The 16,067-nt window shown below is 45.3% G+C and overlaps 1 protein-coding gene across 2 annotated transcripts; it reads left to right on the top strand.

The window, feature by feature from the left end:
* The first annotated feature begins 163 nt into the window (after positions 1 to 163).
* taok2a (TAO kinase 2a) lies at positions 164 to 14,940 on the top strand. Of its 2 annotated transcripts, none has more exons than XM_041062921.1 (20): positions 164 to 648; positions 4,943 to 5,083; positions 6,915 to 6,986; positions 7,278 to 7,379; positions 7,483 to 7,528; positions 7,950 to 8,046; positions 8,444 to 8,557; positions 8,861 to 8,952; positions 9,052 to 9,145; positions 9,234 to 9,315; positions 9,428 to 9,598; positions 9,894 to 10,103; positions 10,270 to 10,398; positions 10,681 to 10,917; positions 11,094 to 11,222; positions 11,505 to 11,708; positions 12,029 to 12,268; positions 12,549 to 12,761; positions 13,078 to 13,260; positions 13,518 to 14,940. In XM_041062921.1, the coding sequence occupies exons 2-20, from the start codon at positions 4,952 to 4,954 to the stop codon at positions 14,391 to 14,393; spliced, it is 3,423 nt and encodes a 1,140-aa protein (XP_040918855.1). In that variant the 5' UTR covers positions 164 to 648; positions 4,943 to 4,951; the 3' UTR covers positions 14,394 to 14,940. The 2 variants fall into 2 exon arrangements, with proteins under 2 accessions (XP_040918855.1, XP_040918854.1); XM_041062920.1 differs by having other exon boundaries at positions 12,549 to 12,770.
* Positions 14,941 to 16,067: the final 1,127 nt, after the last annotated feature.

Raw genomic sequence — 16,067 nt, 5'->3', positions numbered from 1 at the left:
TGAAAGAGTCTTGTTAAGATAATCATTAAATCAAGCCTTCCAGCCTTTGTACTAGATTATTAATATTATCTAGGTCGATTTATTTATACCCTTTTATTTGTGAAGTGAAAACCTCACAGGAAACAGAACAACCATTTCCGGTCAGTACTTGAGTCCCGCCCCACCAGTCTGTGCCATCTTGTATTTAGCAAGAACAAAAACGGTGTGAGAAACAAGTCCAACCTCAGGATGGGGAGCAGAGATTAAGACCGCTTTTAAGAGTATATTTTAGAAAGCTTTGGTGTAGCGGGACAGTATGCTTGGACGTGGGTCACCGCGGAGAAACACGAGCCACACCCCGCAGAACAGCGAATGTTAACGTTAGCTTTAAGCTATCAAAGCTAAGCTAGCCAATTAGCTAAAGCTAGTAGCCCAGTAACGTTGGAGAGACAACTGGCGAGGTTAAAGTTTATATTTCAGCCAGTGTGATTTGGAAACCGTTAATCAATTCCACTGTGGCTCTGAAATCAGGAGGGACTTCGGTTGGAATGGGCCGAACGTCGTGTTGATTATCTGCTGAGAGGAAACCCGGGCTATGAGGATAGAGGCTCGCTAGCTCGGCTGCTAACAGTTGTTTTTCGGTCCAGAGCGGAACCACAATAAGCCGCGGTAAGTAACGCTGCATTAGCTTAGCTGCTGGGCTAGCCAACCCAGTTAGCTGTTCCAGAGGTTTTCAAACTTGGGTCCGGGGACGCCCAGTGGTCTTTGATTTATTTCCAGAGGCCTTCGGTTATACGAGAAACAGCTTAAATTTATTGCTACCAACCGTTAGCTTCTTGCTAATCTGAGATGGGTGATTGTATCTGCATTTATTCATTTGTTTTGCTGGATGTAGCGTTTATTGTCGCATATCGAGTTAACCGTTAAGATGCATAATTCACTAAGAACTGAGCAGAAAAAAGCTTTTTTTATGACAGTCATTATCAAACGATGTGCTGTGGTTTGCTGCGTGTTTTTCCTTTTTGCTGTGGATCTGTTGGTCACTTCAGTTTAAACATACCGATGTTAACATTTGGGCTGCGACTGACCATTACTTCCGTTATCGGTTCATCTGCAGTTTAGTTTTTGGATTCATTCGTTTATTCTTTCAAACAGACCAAACATTTCTCTGAGCTGAATGTGACGCTTCAGATGTTTTTTTCCTACCAAAAATTCAAAACCCTCAAATATTTAGCTGGTGATGATAAATGACAGAGGGAAAACAGAAATCAGCAAGTAAATGGCTTTTCCCCCACAGTTTTACTTGAAAGATCGATTTAAATTGTTGTTTATTTTTGTTGAGTAATTAAGCTCTGGTTGACATTATTTGCTTTTGTCATGTAGAATTACATTTCCCCACATCAGCTTTTATCAGCATAAGCCGATGTTGTTTAAAACAAAAAAATAGCATAGTTTTTATATGATGCAGGGAGTTTCATCCAGGACTGAATCCTGGATTTTAGTGGCTAGTTTTAACCACAACATACGGAATTTCAGCTTTACTGAAATCTGATCACTGGCCAAAATGTTTGTTACCAGCTTGAATAACAGTCATTTCTGTTGATAAGGTATTTATCTGAGTGGAACGGAGGCCATTTATGGTGTTGCAGTGTCCAAACAAAACTAACTTAATAGATCTGAGGTTTCCGTTTTGGGGCAGTGGTTGATGTAATGCTTATGTAAACTTAAATCAAAGCCACACATCTAGAGTGTCCTTATTTCCTCCTAAATAACTTTGGAGAGATTCAGTTTGATATAAAGGCGATGTGTGCCCCAGGAGGCATTGAATCAGGGAAAAGCATTGAGTTTTCACTTTGCACTTTACTTGGAGTTTGCAGTATTACAGTTTCATGGATTCATTGTCATAAGTGATGCAGTTTGAGGATGTTTCGGGGGTTTTGTTACAGTATGAACTTTATTTTAAAAGTTAGGCCCACGCCAAGTGAAAATTGTTGATCCCCCATTCTTCATGATTCATCCATTTCAGTTTTATTTTTTTTAAAATGAATCACATCGAGTTAGTTTTTGGAGGTGTTCCTTAATGGTGCTGATAAATGTATTTATACTCAGCTTGTGTGAGTGTTAGACATTTAAAACAAGGAGCTTCTTTTATGCGAAACGTTTTCCAAGTCAGGGCTCAGTTTAGCCATGTGATCTTGGTCATCTGGCACCGCTGTCACACCAAATTTCACGTCACTCGGTATGTTTAAGAAGAACTGTCTGGGGCTCTGTTTCCCCTTTTCCATCTCTTTTTTTAGTGCTGCTTAGGCTGTCTTCAAATTTAACTTCATTGAACTTGTGTGAGTTTGTTTTTTTCCACATAGGAAGTTGCTTCCCGACTGCTGTGTGCTTAAACTTGTGAGGACAACCCTGTTCCGCGGAAAATGTCAAAAATAGATTCCAAAAGTTGTCGTGTCATTTAAAGAACGGTGAATGATTTGTTGGTTTTAGCATTTTAGCATAAAGCTGCGAGAGCAGAAAACAGTAGACAACAATAGTGACAGTATATGTCCCAATCCGTGAACTTAGGTTTTCAGAAAATGTCTTTTTAGTCATGAATACCACAGTGTTGGTTCATTTATATGGACTCTTAATAGGGTTAACATGGCCCCATTTGAAGGTCGCAATTATTTTCACGGTGTACTGCCTTTGTATTGTGAAAATTTATAGTCTGGAGGGAATGAAAACGTAAAAGGATCCCTGGCCAGATCTGAACCAGTAACATCACAGTTACGTGGTGCACACTTCAGGCAATTAGGATGCCCCATTTCTTCTCATTTGGAAAAACCTGCTGTTCTTTCTGTACATTTCCGTCTTTCACATTTTTCAGATTGGTTGTTTTTCTCCTGACTCTGTACAGTGGCTGCAGGCGTCTGCTTTCTCGTCTGGGATTGGACACCGTCAGGCCACTGAGCGCCACATCATATATAAATGAACATTTTTTCACTGTGTTTTGAAGGAATGTTGGTTCGGGGGGTTGGAGGGTGGGAATCTGTCTCCTCATCTAGCACAGATTTACTAGCACGTTTACACAGCAGTGCTTTAAAAGGAACAAGCCTTGCAGTACTGCATTAAACAGGGACCCCGAGGCCGAGTGTTCATGCATTCACCGGATCACAGAGGCCTGTTTATGTTGCCTGCTCTCCTCAGGGCTCCAGCTGACACTCAAGCATGAGCATCTACATTAACCCCATTGTAATGATGTCGCATTCGTCAGTAAGCGCTGAGATTACACGCAGTGGGCTGGTTTAGTCAGATGATTTGATTTGAAGCTCAGCTTGGCTCATCTTTTGATTTTCATGGATTTAACATGGATATAACAATCTTTATTAGAGCTGGACGGCCACGGTGAAGAGCTGTAGTGGTGTCAGTTTGGATTTCTGCTGCTGATCTCTGATCTCCAGGTGCATGAGGCAACATAAGTGCCATGCATGTAATGAAACGCATGTAAAGACTCCCCCTGGTGGGATGTTTGTTTTAGAGCTGCATTGTTTGTTCAATTAATTCATTGTCAAAAATTAATCTGCGGTTATTCTGATAATTGATTAATCATTTAGTCATTTTCAAAGAAATATTTACTAATTCTAGCTTCTCAGGGGTTAGGCTTTAATGCTTTTCTCTGTCATACATAAAACTGAACATTTTTGGGTTTTGGACTGTTGAATAAAACAAACCATTGAAACAGACTATCCTGGGCTGTGCGACATTTTAGCAGTTGTTTTTTAGCTTTATATTTATTTAGCTTTATACCACAGGTGCTGTGGTCTCACAGAGAGACCGTGAATGTCACCAGTTAGACCCAGTTAACGAATCAGGAACGCTCTCTGTTGCTGTGTGTTCTTATTTTGGAAACTGTTTTCATCACGTTCACGTCGGTTATGCTTTTGTCGTCATGAGTTCCAGCCCAGAATGAACAGTTAATAATTGAAATCCATTCGAGTTGAAGTGCACTTGGTAAAAACCAGCTGCCATTTTGTTTGCCCCACATTAGTACTGTACTGTGCTGTTCATCATGTCACTCTTTTTCTCTGCATCGTTCCTCTTTCTGTTTGCGACTGGCTCTCTCCAGTTTTTCAGGGCTCTCACAGGTAAACATCCCGGCTTTCCCTGTAACTGTCTCTTCATGTCATGACTTGTCAGCTGTTAACTGTCCCAGATAGATCAACTGTGGGAGATAACGTGTTTTTCATCAGCACAGAGGTGCAGAGCCTGTGATAACTCATTACTGTTATGCCAAAAGCAGCCAGTCATGACATTCCTGAAATAATACAGAATCTTTGAGACGTGGGCCATAGATTTGCAGTATCACGGAAGCTGTTTTGATGCATGTGATGGGGATTTTGCAAATGGGTCACTTTACAGGAGTACAAGAGTGCACTTTCCAGCATGTTTAACACATTAATTAGATGGTTTTTTTCTGCCCAGCTGAAGTGGAAAACAGACACGTCACATTGCTCTGAAACAATATGGGCACACGGTCTGTGATCCCAGTTTAAAATCAAAGGGCAGTCCCTCCACCAACATTCAAAAGACAGGACTGGATCTGCTACGATTCCCAAAGTCATTGTCAAATTTTTCAATACATCAGTCAGAATTATGAACATTTCTGATGCCGTTAAAGGTTCGGTTGAATCAGAAATGTTGTTGAGATGGAAGAACTCGAAAAAAACAGACGATAGGCAGATGCTGTCCGGTATGAAGAGACGTCATTTTCCCTGTCAGTTCAAAAGTTGAAGAGATGTCGTTGATGTTTATGTGAAACAAAGAAAAAAAGGAGAATCTTCATATTTGGGAATCTTGAAACAGCACATGTTCGGTATTTTAGTTTGGCAAATTACTTTAACGATTAATTGTTCATCAGAATTGTTGCTGGCTGGTTTTCTGTGGATTGATTGATTAACCTGTGGTCTCCCCTGTTTCCTAGGCCCTGGCCATGCCCTCGAGTGCACGGGCGGGCAACCTGAAAGACCCGGACGTGGCAGATCTCTTCTGCAAAGATGATCCGGAGAAGCTGTTTGCTGACCTCCGTGAGATCGGACACGGCAGCTTTGGAGCAGTGTATTTTGTGAGTATGAGTCCACTGACGATGTGGCAGTAGATGTCTGTTTAGTCCAGTGTGTCTTTACTTAACCAGACGGATACAACCTGATAATTCGACTGCATCAGTCTGGGAAGTGTTTTGTTAGGTAGAGACTGGCATCACGGTCAGTTTACAGGAAGCCGTGGTAGCAGTTGTGATTAACTGTTATTTAAATGTTTTTCACTGTGCTGGTTTATGATCTGTCAGTAAGATGTGTCTGACCACGCTGGGGGCTGTTGATGGAGTGTGCTCGCACAATATTTAGTTTACATTAGTTTTTTCAGTAGAAACTGACGTATCCATCCTACTGGTTCAGTTTTCACTCAGCAGAAAGCTGTGGTACCGTTTGCAGGAAACAGATTTTTTTGATTGTTATGTTTGCTGTTTTGGCGACGTTGTCTTTTTATGGCCACGTTTCTGTTGCTATGTTTCATAGATGTAGTTCTTTACCTTTCTTTACCTGACCTGCTTGGCTGTCAGGAGGAAACAGCCAAGCAGAACACAGCTGAAGAAATCAGAGATATGGATGGTGATTCAGGTGTCTGGAACCAGAGAAAGCCGCATACTCTTAAGCTTGTAAAAGCTCAAACACATAAACAGTCAGAAAATCATTGTCTTCGATTTGTTTGTAGGCAGTTTCCTGTTTTGTTTAAAGCAACAATATACTTGGTGTGGTGTTCCTGCTGCTTTAGATTATGTTTAAGAAAATCAAATAGTTAAAATCTTAATCTGATTTCCAAGCAGTTCCCTTGGAAATGCAGACTGAGCCCAGGAGGCCTGAGCAGTTTCCAGCTTTACTTTGTGTGGGTTTCATAAATTTAGTTGTATCTGCATTTTATCATCAATAGAAAAGAAACTGTGAATGTGAAAATTTCCTCACCTAATTAGGAAAACAGTGAGAACACAACACGTGTATGTACTAAGCTGTGCATCTCATTTTACCTGTAAAATCTTCTTCAGGCTGTGTGGTAGACAAACACCTCCACAGTGTTCTCGCTTCCACACTGAATGTCTGAGTTTCAGAGTATCTCTGAAAGGCCATTCGAGACGTGCTACAAAAATAGATCATGTGCATCTATTTGCATCAGTTTAACTGATTTATCCTGAGTTTCACCCGGACTATGTGTAAACTTAGTGCATGTCAAAGAGGACATGAGTCCTTAAACGAGCTCTGACAACATTGGTCAGGGATTATTTAATATTTAAAATGTTTTAAGAAGATCGTACCACCTCTGTCATCACAGAGTAACATAACTTTGATGGTAACATCCTCACGTGGGATTTAGGTTTAAGCCCTTTGGAGGATTAAGCGTTCGGAATAGCTTTGAGAAAATAGCATTTTATCCAAAAATATAAAATGTAGCTTGGTTCACAAATGGATCATCTGAGAATAACATCCGTCAGCACCACCAAGTGGTCTCTTTGGCTTTTTAAAAAAAAATTTTATCAGTTGCTAAAAGTTGGCAGCGGCAGACTAAAGATTGGAGCAGAGGGCATGAATGTCATGGTTCGATCCCTGGAGCAGTAGGATGAATCTGGGTGGAGACAGGGAGAGAAACAGCAAAGCCCTTAACTCCAACGGGTCCAGTGGAGCAGCTCAGTGCAGGCAGATCAGATGGTGGTTATACTCAGCAGGTGTGAACCTGTGTGAGTGTTATCAGGGTGTTTCTGCAGAACAGATATTGGACGCCAGTGAAACTTTACTGAATAAATAAAGGCTTTGAAAAGGTTGTCTGATTACCTGTGTTACCTGTTTTCTCTGAGTCACTTGGTTTCATGACCACACTTGTGTGAATGTGTTTCTGTTGCCCTACAGGCCCGAGATGTGCGCAACAATGAGGTGGTGGCCATCAAGAAAATGTCGTACAGCGGCAAGCAGACGAACGAGGTTTTCAATTCCCTCTCTGCCATAATCACCAATAAACACTTTCGGTTAATTGCCTAGATGGTCCCAGATTCGAAAATCTGTTTATCCTTTGTGGTGTTAAAGTGACTGCATCCATCTTCTATAGCCTCATTTCACAAATATAAACGTGAACAAATAAAGCTGCACATGTCAGTGTTTGTATTTTATGTGCTATTTGTAGATTATTAAACATTTGTCCAGTAACAACAATCTTTCTCTAAAATGTGGTGAAAAAAACCGGATGTGAACTGACTGTGACGTGTTCATGTGCAGAAATGGCAGGACATTATTAAAGAGGTGAAGTTCCTGCAGAAACTTCGCCACCCTAACACTATCGAATATCGAGGATGTTACCTGAAAGAACACACAGCATGGGTGAGTGGCAGCACCATGATGCTTTATAAGCTCCCCTACATCTATGCTATGAAGCATGTGACGACTTCCACTTGATCATCATGTTAAACTGTCTCTCCCTCAGCTGGTGATGGAGTACTGCCTCGGATCAGCCTCAGACCTCCTTGAAGGTCAGTTGAGCACAGAACACCTCGACATTTTCATTATTCAGTGGGACTGGAGAAAAAAAATTTTCCTGCAACTTTTATTTGAATGATCCCGTAGAGATTTTTAAAACTCCAATATCCGTCTATACGGTACAGACAGGTGCTGCAGGTTACAGGACTGTGGTGACTCAGGATGGTCACTGAGTCTGGACATCTACCGGAGGGACAGACTGAAAAAAAGCCTCTGCAGACTGATCTGAGATCTGCTTATGTTTGTTGATGAGACTTTAGTTGTGGCTGTGAGATGTGAGGCAGAGGAAGTGGAGTGAACAGTGTGTGGATTCTCCTTTGTGAAGTTCTCAGACTAAATGCCCTACACTGTTATTACGACGTTATTCATCAGTATCTTGCTGTTTGACTCTTCTTTTCCTCTTTTTCTCTGCAGTTCACAAAAAGCCGCTCCAGGAAATTGAAATAGCTGCTATTACCCATGGTGCACTGCAGGGACTAGCATATCTTCACTCTCACAATATGATTCACAGGTAAAATCTTTACCGCAACAGATCCTGCTTGTTTATATTTATATCAAGAGTTAGATTACAACAGAAAACATCATTACACCTGGCTAAAACTTCTGATGTTTAGTTCAAACTGTTTTAGAGGTGTTGATTCACCTGTGATCATTTTGGAGGCTGGAGTTCGTGGTGCCGTTCAGCTGAAGTGTTCACTCCAGGCTAAATAAGAGAAACGCCTCTCTGCACGACACAGCACAGTAAATCATTTTTACCAGACAGGTAGAGCGAGTGTCCAGCCTCTGTGGTACACTGCCATCTGGCTCACTTTCAGTTTCATTGCCCAGGGCTATGAGGCACCACAGTAAATTAAATAATGACATATCAGTGTCTAAGAAAACTTTTAATGTAGGATTTTCTTTTGCAGGGACGTGAAAGCGGGCAACATCCTGCTGACAGAGCCTGGTCAGGTCAAACTGGGGGACTTTGGTTCTGCCTCAATCGTGGCTCCGGCTAACTCCTTTGTGGGGACTCCCTACTGGTGAGAGTTCAACTAAAACCTGCCTCTTTCTTCTTCTTTACCAATTACATTTCGTCAATAAGCAGACACGTAAGCAGAAATAGGCTGAAACTGGGTGTTTAAAGACTTTTGGGGCGTCATCCCTCCTCTTAACCAGTCGTCCGTCTTCTTATTGTGACCTAAGTTCTACTTTCTAACAAAAAGCGAAGAATCGGCTTTAATCTGCTTTAACTAGAGGTGTCACAACGGAGCGGATACGAAGCCAAATCTGTCTGAGGTTTTTCCATTTTCTCTCACTGACCTCGGCTTTGTGTCCTGTGTCAGGATGGCTCCAGAGGTGATCTTGGCCATGGATGAGGGCCAGTATGACGGGAAGGTGGACGTCTGGTCTCTGGGCATCACCTGCATAGAGCTGGGTATGACTTGTAGTCTGTTAGATGAGCACACATGGATAAATCCAGACTTGGAAATTCATGACACTAAAAATCTTGCCTCTGTGCTCTTTGTTTCCTCAGCTGAGAGGAAGCCCCCACTGTTCAACATGAATGCTATGAGTGCCTTATATCACATCGCTCAGAATGAAAGCCCCATCCTCCAGTCCAACCACTGGTGAGATCCCAGGACTGAGACTTAAATCACCTTGAGATAAACTCATTTCTCACTGTCATTAACATGACAATCCCATATTTTTCTCCAGGACCGATTCCTTCCGCAACTTTGTTGACTCCTGCCTACAGAAGATTCCCCAGGACCGGCCTACCTCGGACGTGCTGCTGAACGTGAGAACACACAGCGATAACTCAGTGCCATCACCTCAGAACATAGGTCTTATCTCCACTGCAGTGTTATTGTGATGATGTTCATCAGTACTTTTCATTATTCCTGCCGTAGCATCGGTTCTTGTGCCGTGAGCGTCCGCTGACGGTGATCATGGACCTGATTGCACGAACCAAGGATGCAGTGCGGGAGCTGGACAACCTGCAGTATCGCAAGATGAAGAAGATCCTGTTCCAGGAAACCCAGCAGAACGGCCCAGTGTCTGAGGGAGGGGAGGATGAGGAGGTGAGGAAGGGGAGGATAAAGTTTGTACGTTGGTTTTTCACCAGAAGTTGCAGGAACTTTAAATTCCCTTGAAACAAATGTCCAGGAACATTCACAGAGGGAAAAGTTCCTCCACTACATTGTGGCTTGTGTTTCCACTGCTTGAGAAGAATCAGCAAATTAACGCGCTGGATTGTTGACCTTTGACATCATGTACAAAACAAACAAAGCACTGTACAGATATTACATTACATATTACATAACAAACACCTGCATCATGCTAAGCCAGGTTTGTTTGTCTGTATGTTTGTGTCAGGAGGTGGAGCAGTACCTGTTGCGGACAGGTACAGTCAACAGCATGGAGAGCTCCCAGTCAGTTCCCAGTATGTCCATCTCAGCCAGTTCTCAGAGCAGCTCAGTCAACAGCCTGGCGGATGCCTCTGATGACAGCAGCAGCGAGATGGCCATGATGCAGGAGGGCGAACACACCGTCACCTCCAACAGCTCCATCATCCACCGGCCCACGGTAAACACCAGCTCACGTCGGCCAGGACATAACTGTTTTCTGTGATTGTGTCTGTATTATTTTTTGGGTGGGGTTAGCTTGAATTAGTTTGCCCATGTGGTGTCCAAGATTAAAAGTGTCTGACCTTTCTCCCTGCCATCCTCCTCCTCCTCCTCCTCTTCCTCAGGGTCAGGATAACATCTATGATGACCCTTACCAGCCTGAGATGGACCAACCCCAGGCTCCCTCAGCTGGACGCCGTCGAGCCTATTATCGCAACCGTGACCATTTCGCCACCATCCGCACTGCCTCCTTGGTAAGTTTACTCAGCAGGGCTCCTCCTTCAGCTTCTGGTGTGGTGTTATGTGCTGTCAAGAAAGGAGAAAACAAAGATTCACTTTTTTCATCAATTTTTATTTTTATAAGACAGAGGGGAAAAAATCAGCACTTTATTTGTATATTTTATTTTCTCTAAACATGCTGTCACATGACGCTGCCAGCTGAGATGTTTCACACGTGGAAAACAAAATTTAGCCGGCCCCATCTTCCCTATTCTCAACCATCAGTCTTGATTTTTTTTCTTGTCCCCGTTTCCCAGGTGACCCGTCAGATCCAGGAACACGAGCAGGGCTCAGCGTTGCGAGAGCAGATGTCTGGATACAAACGAATGAGGCGGCAGCACCAGAAGCAGCTGATGGGACTGGAGAACAAGCTGAAGGCGGAGATGGACGAGCACCAGCTGAAGCTGGACAAGGAGCTGGAGAACCAGAGGAACAGCTTCTCCACTGAGGCCGACAAGCTGTCCAAGAAACACCAGGCCATTCTGGAGAAAGAGGTGACAGAGACTGAGCTGTGTGTCAGCAGACTCAGTGTATTCACACCAGTGTCCTGTTTACTGGGAATGATCACAATCGCTGTGATTTATGAAGCGTTTCGTTCGTTTCCTCGTGGTGACTTAAAGGTTTACAGCTGATGTTAACTGACTGGACTCGAATGTGTTTCCTCCTGCAGACAAAAGCTGCTCTGGCAGAGGAGAAGAAGTTCCAGCAGCACATACTGGGCCAGCAGAAGAAGGAACTGACCAGTTTACTGGAGTCACAGAAACGCCAGTATCGTCAGCGCAAGGAGCAGCTGAAAGAGGCATGAGCTCACACTCTGTTCACACACTCAGTTCACACACCAGTGCTGATGCAGGACGAGGCTTTCCAGAGCAGAGTGCTCGTTGTTTGTTACGTCTTAGGAACTTTTTGGCCTTTGAAAGGCAGAAGTATGTACATGCAGTCAGTCACTGGAACATGCAGTAACAGTGGTCATACAGCTTCACAGTACTCCCAGTGGTTAGGTGAAAGTGGTTTGGGTAAAATCTGCACCTGCTGTCAAAAATAGGAAGAGCACAGCAACAGTTTTTTCTTTGTCCTGCAGGAGCTGAGTGAGAACCAGTCAACGCCGAAGCGTGAGAAGCAGGAGTGGCTGATCCGTCAGAAGGAGTGTTTGCAGCAGATGCAGGCGGAGGAGGAGGCCAGCCTGCTTAGGAGGCAGAGGCAGTACTACGAGCTGCAGTGTCGCCAGTACAAGAGGAAGATGCTGCTGGCTCGCCACAACCTGGAACAGGACCTGCTCAGAGAGGTACGACAGAGCAGGCTCACGGCTGAAAATCGGACTTTGTGTCTGACCTCTGTGACTGAAGGAAGAGACGCATCAACAACACGGAACGACTTTATTTCATCTGATTCCATTCATGTACAAACCAGAGTAGTTTTCATCAGTGTTGTTACAATCACAGTTTAATAGATAGAAAATACAGGCTTCAGAGAAAACACAAAAAAAATCAGAGAGTGAAAACTGAATCAGAGACCGATTCAACCCACTCAGGTAATCTTTATCGAGTTTGTCCACCTCCTGTCCTTCCTCTGCTATTACCTCTGACTTGTCCCGTCCTCCACCAGGACCTGAACAAGAAGCAGACCCAGAAGGATCTGGAATGTGCCATGCTGCTGCGACACCACGAGTCCACACAGGAGCTGGAGTTCAGACAGCTGAGCTCGGTGCAGCGAACTCGGGCCGAACTGATACGAACGCAACACCAGACTGAACTGACCAACCAGATGGAATACAACAAGCGTCGCGAACAAGAACTTCGGCAGAAACACGCCATGGAAGTCCGGCAGCAGCCCAAAAGCCTCAAGGTAGGAGGGCGACTGTGATCGGACCAGAACGCGAAAGAATCAGCTGTAGCTCTCAGAATCCTGACATTATAATCAGATCATTTCCCACACATCCTGGAAAAACATTGGTAATGCAGTGAAAAAATATCCTGCACACCAACTATGTCCCGGAAATGTTTTTAATCTGCAACACGATTTTGGTCAGATCAATCAATAACATGTCACATTTATTTTTAGCATAAAATGTACAAAATATACTGGTGTTAAGTTCCATTATGTGATTTCTGACGTTTTGTTCCAGTCCAAAGAGCTGCAGATCAAGCGTCAGTTCCAGGAGACCTGTAAGATCCAGACCCGTCAGTACAAAGCCCTGAGGAACCACCTGCTGGAGAGCACTCCCAAATCCGACCACAAAGCCGTCCTCAAACGCCTCAAAGAGGAGCAAACACGTAAACTGGCCATCCTGGCCGAGCAATACGACCACTCCATCAACGACATGCTGTCCACACAGGCTGTGAGTAAGGCAAGGAACCCTCCGCGCACCTTCTACACCTGAGCGACTACACCTGTTCACAGCAGAAGCTCTGCAATGAATAACTGATTAGTTTTTATCAACAACACACAAAAATAAATCATTTAAGTGTTTTATCAAGGAAAAGTTACCGGGCCCCACCGGCCATTTGCTCTTTGTCTGTTTTACATGAATATCTTTAACGTTTGGATCATGGGTTGGACATGTGCCGTGCTTTTTTAATAATGGCTGTCGCATCAGCGCTCGGAGCAGATTGTGCTCTACTGATACCGAGGCTCGTCCCTGTTTGTTCCCACAGCTGCGGCTGGATGAGACCCAGGAGGCGGAGTACCAGGTGCTGCGGATGCAGCTGCAGCAGGAGCTGGAGCTGTTGAACGCCTACCAGAGCAAGATCAAGATCCACACCGACACGCAGCACGAGCGTGAGGTGAAGGACCTGGAGCAGAGGGTGTCCATCCGCCGAGCACTGCTGGAGCAAAGGGTATGAATCCCTGCAAGCTAGCTGACAATGTTACACTGACTAACACCGAGACACCACATCAGGGTCTGCTGCTGGTTTATGGTTAGACTGCCTGACACACCTGGGAGAAAATATGTTGTAATGTTAGGGAAAACGCTGAAAAGCATCAGACCCTCACACTTGAGAACCTGGAACATTAATGGACTGTTTCAGCTCTAGGAAATTTACAGTCGTGGTGAATCATTACTGACATGGTGAATATCACTTGTCTCTGCCAGATCGAGGAGGAGATGCTGTCTCTGCAGAACGAGCGTTCAGAGAGAATCCGGACTTTGCTCGAGCGTCAGGCTCACGAGATCGAGGCCTTCGACTCCGAGAGCATGCGGCTCGGCTTCAGCAACATGGCGCTGACCGGGATCCCGGCCGAGGCCTTCAACCAGGGCTACCCGACCCCCAGCCCCTCGTCGGGCTCCAGCGGCTGGCCGTCGCGGCCCGTCCCCCGCTCGGGCAGCCACTGGAGCCACAGCGTGCAGAACTCGGTGGCAACTCCGTCCTGGCGCAGTCAGAACCACGGTGGAGGAGGCTTCAGCCGCGCCGAGTCCATCACCTCCTCCCATGGCCTCGGCAGGGACAGTGAGCTGAACAAGAGCGGTCGGGGCCACTCTTCCTCCTCCTCCTCCCACCACCAGCAGCACTACCTCCCCCAGCACTACCAACACCACCAGAGCACACCGCAGCTCTACCGTGACAGCCATGACCGCGAAACCCGGGAGCGCGAACGAGCCAGGGAGTGGGCGGGAGGAGGGGGCCACTACTCTCATCACTCCCAGGGCCACCACCACCACCTCTCCTCCCATGCCTCCTCCCAGTCCCTGGCTCTCCTTCCACCACCACCACCACCTCCCCCCATCTCCCTCTCCTCCTCCTCTCCTCCGTCCTCTGCCTCCTCCTCCTCATCATCACAGGGAGGCTACGGAGGTGGGGGCCTGAGTATCAGGGGCCCCAGTCTGATGGCGCTCAGGAACAGCCCCCAGCCTCTGAGGAGGACGGCCTCAGGGGGGCCGGGTGGTGGCGGGGGCAGCGACGGAGGGCTCAGTCGGAGCACGTCGGTCACCTCTCACATTTCTAACGGCTCCCACCTCTCCTACTCCTGAAACGGCCCGAGCTCCTCTCTCTGCTCGGAGAGCGTCGTTCTGCTTCTGGGAGGAAAACAACCAACAGGGCTACAGTGAGTCTCAGCCACATACAGAGGACAGAAGCAGAACGACACCCACTTCGCACAGAGAGAGGTTAGTCCTAATGTTTCTGTGAAGAGGCTTCACACAGCTGGAGCCAAGAAAATGGATGGTTAAAAAAACCCAGATTTTTAAGGTGTAAAATTTCTCCTTTCTTTAAGAGAAAGAGAGGATGCCTTCTCTGAGGCTGAGGCAGCAGAGTTTATCATACAGGAACACACAAGTATTAAAAACCCTGAGGATCATTGTTGGCTGTGAGTTGCACAGTAACAGTGATGAAACAAAACAATCCAAAAAAAAAAAAAAAAAAAAAAAGGCCCAATCGGAGACGAGTAACGCGTCCACATGTGAACATGAGCCACGAGTTGCAAAATGAACAAGTCGAATCGTGTAAGATCCAAGAAAAACAAAAAAAAACCTTCAGTATATTTGTTCAAACATGTTGAATCCGTTGCACAGCGTTGACTTTGTAGTGAGACAGTTTAAAAGCAGGAGACATCAGTCGTCTTTTGGACCGGGTTGAGGTTCAGGTTCGAGCCGAGACCTTCAGGTGTTCAGGGTCAGGGCAGGTAGAGGCTGAGGTGACGTTGAAGCAGACGTTCTTTGGTTCTCAGTTTGTATCGAACTGAGCAACAGTTGTGGAGCTTCCACTTGGCTAGCGGTGCTTTAAAAACCACTGTAACTATGTAAATAACAGGAAATTGTAAACCCAGTTTTTGATCTGTAAGTGTTTCATATGTTCAGCGGGGTGGGAGGTCAGAGGGTGGGGGAGGGGTCAGAGGGGGGGTAGGGGGGTGGGGGGGGGGGGGTGGGGACAGCACAGGACTCGACCAAGGGAAGATTTCTTGAAAACATATTTCTTTTATTTGTAGTGATAAGTTTCTGTATATGACAATAAAAAACACTGCCATCTTTTCTTTGGGTTGACCCAAGACGACTCTACCACTGCCCTTTAATCTTCTTAAAGGAACAGTCTGACATTTTTGGACGTGAGTGAGTGAGTGAGTGAGTGAGTGAGTGAGTGAGTGAGTGAGTGAGTGAGTGAGTGAGTGAGTGTGTGTGTGTGTGTGTGTGTGTGTGTGTTTGTGTTGTGAGAAGATTAAAAGATGAATCAGTTTGATCTCTGGATGTTCGGTACAGAGGAAGCTCCATGTTTTTTTCTTAGCTGAGCACAAAGACTGGAAACAGGAAGCAGGAATAATCTGACGTCACAGCTTAACTAGCAGACTGCGGTTAGTCAGTTAGCAGTTTATGAACGCAGCTGGAACAGTCTGATCCAAGCGTCCTGTGATGAACCCAGGTGCTCACCCACCTGTGACATGGTGTTGGAGGATGCAGCTTCACACACTTTTCTCTGAATAAACCAAACTAGTTTCTGACTTTTCCTTTTCTTCTCGTTACTGAAAACCACGAATGATATGAAAACGGACTTTTCATGTGATCAGTATTTGTTGATGCTCAGGCTTTTCTTTCTTTCTGCTGCCTGCAGAAGCAAAAACTACACAGTTCAGTCAGTTATTCATTATTTTAAGTGATGTGTTTCACTCATTCACAGTCAGTAATGTGTTCACTCAGGTCGGTGGGAGTCGGCCT

Source organism: Toxotes jaculatrix, chromosome 18 (assembly GCF_017976425.1).
Source record: "Toxotes jaculatrix isolate fToxJac2 chromosome 18, fToxJac2.pri, whole genome shotgun sequence".
NCBI classification, from domain to species: Eukaryota; Metazoa; Chordata; class Actinopteri; family Toxotidae; genus Toxotes; species Toxotes jaculatrix.
This window is presented reverse-complemented; position numbering and strand designations above follow the sequence as displayed.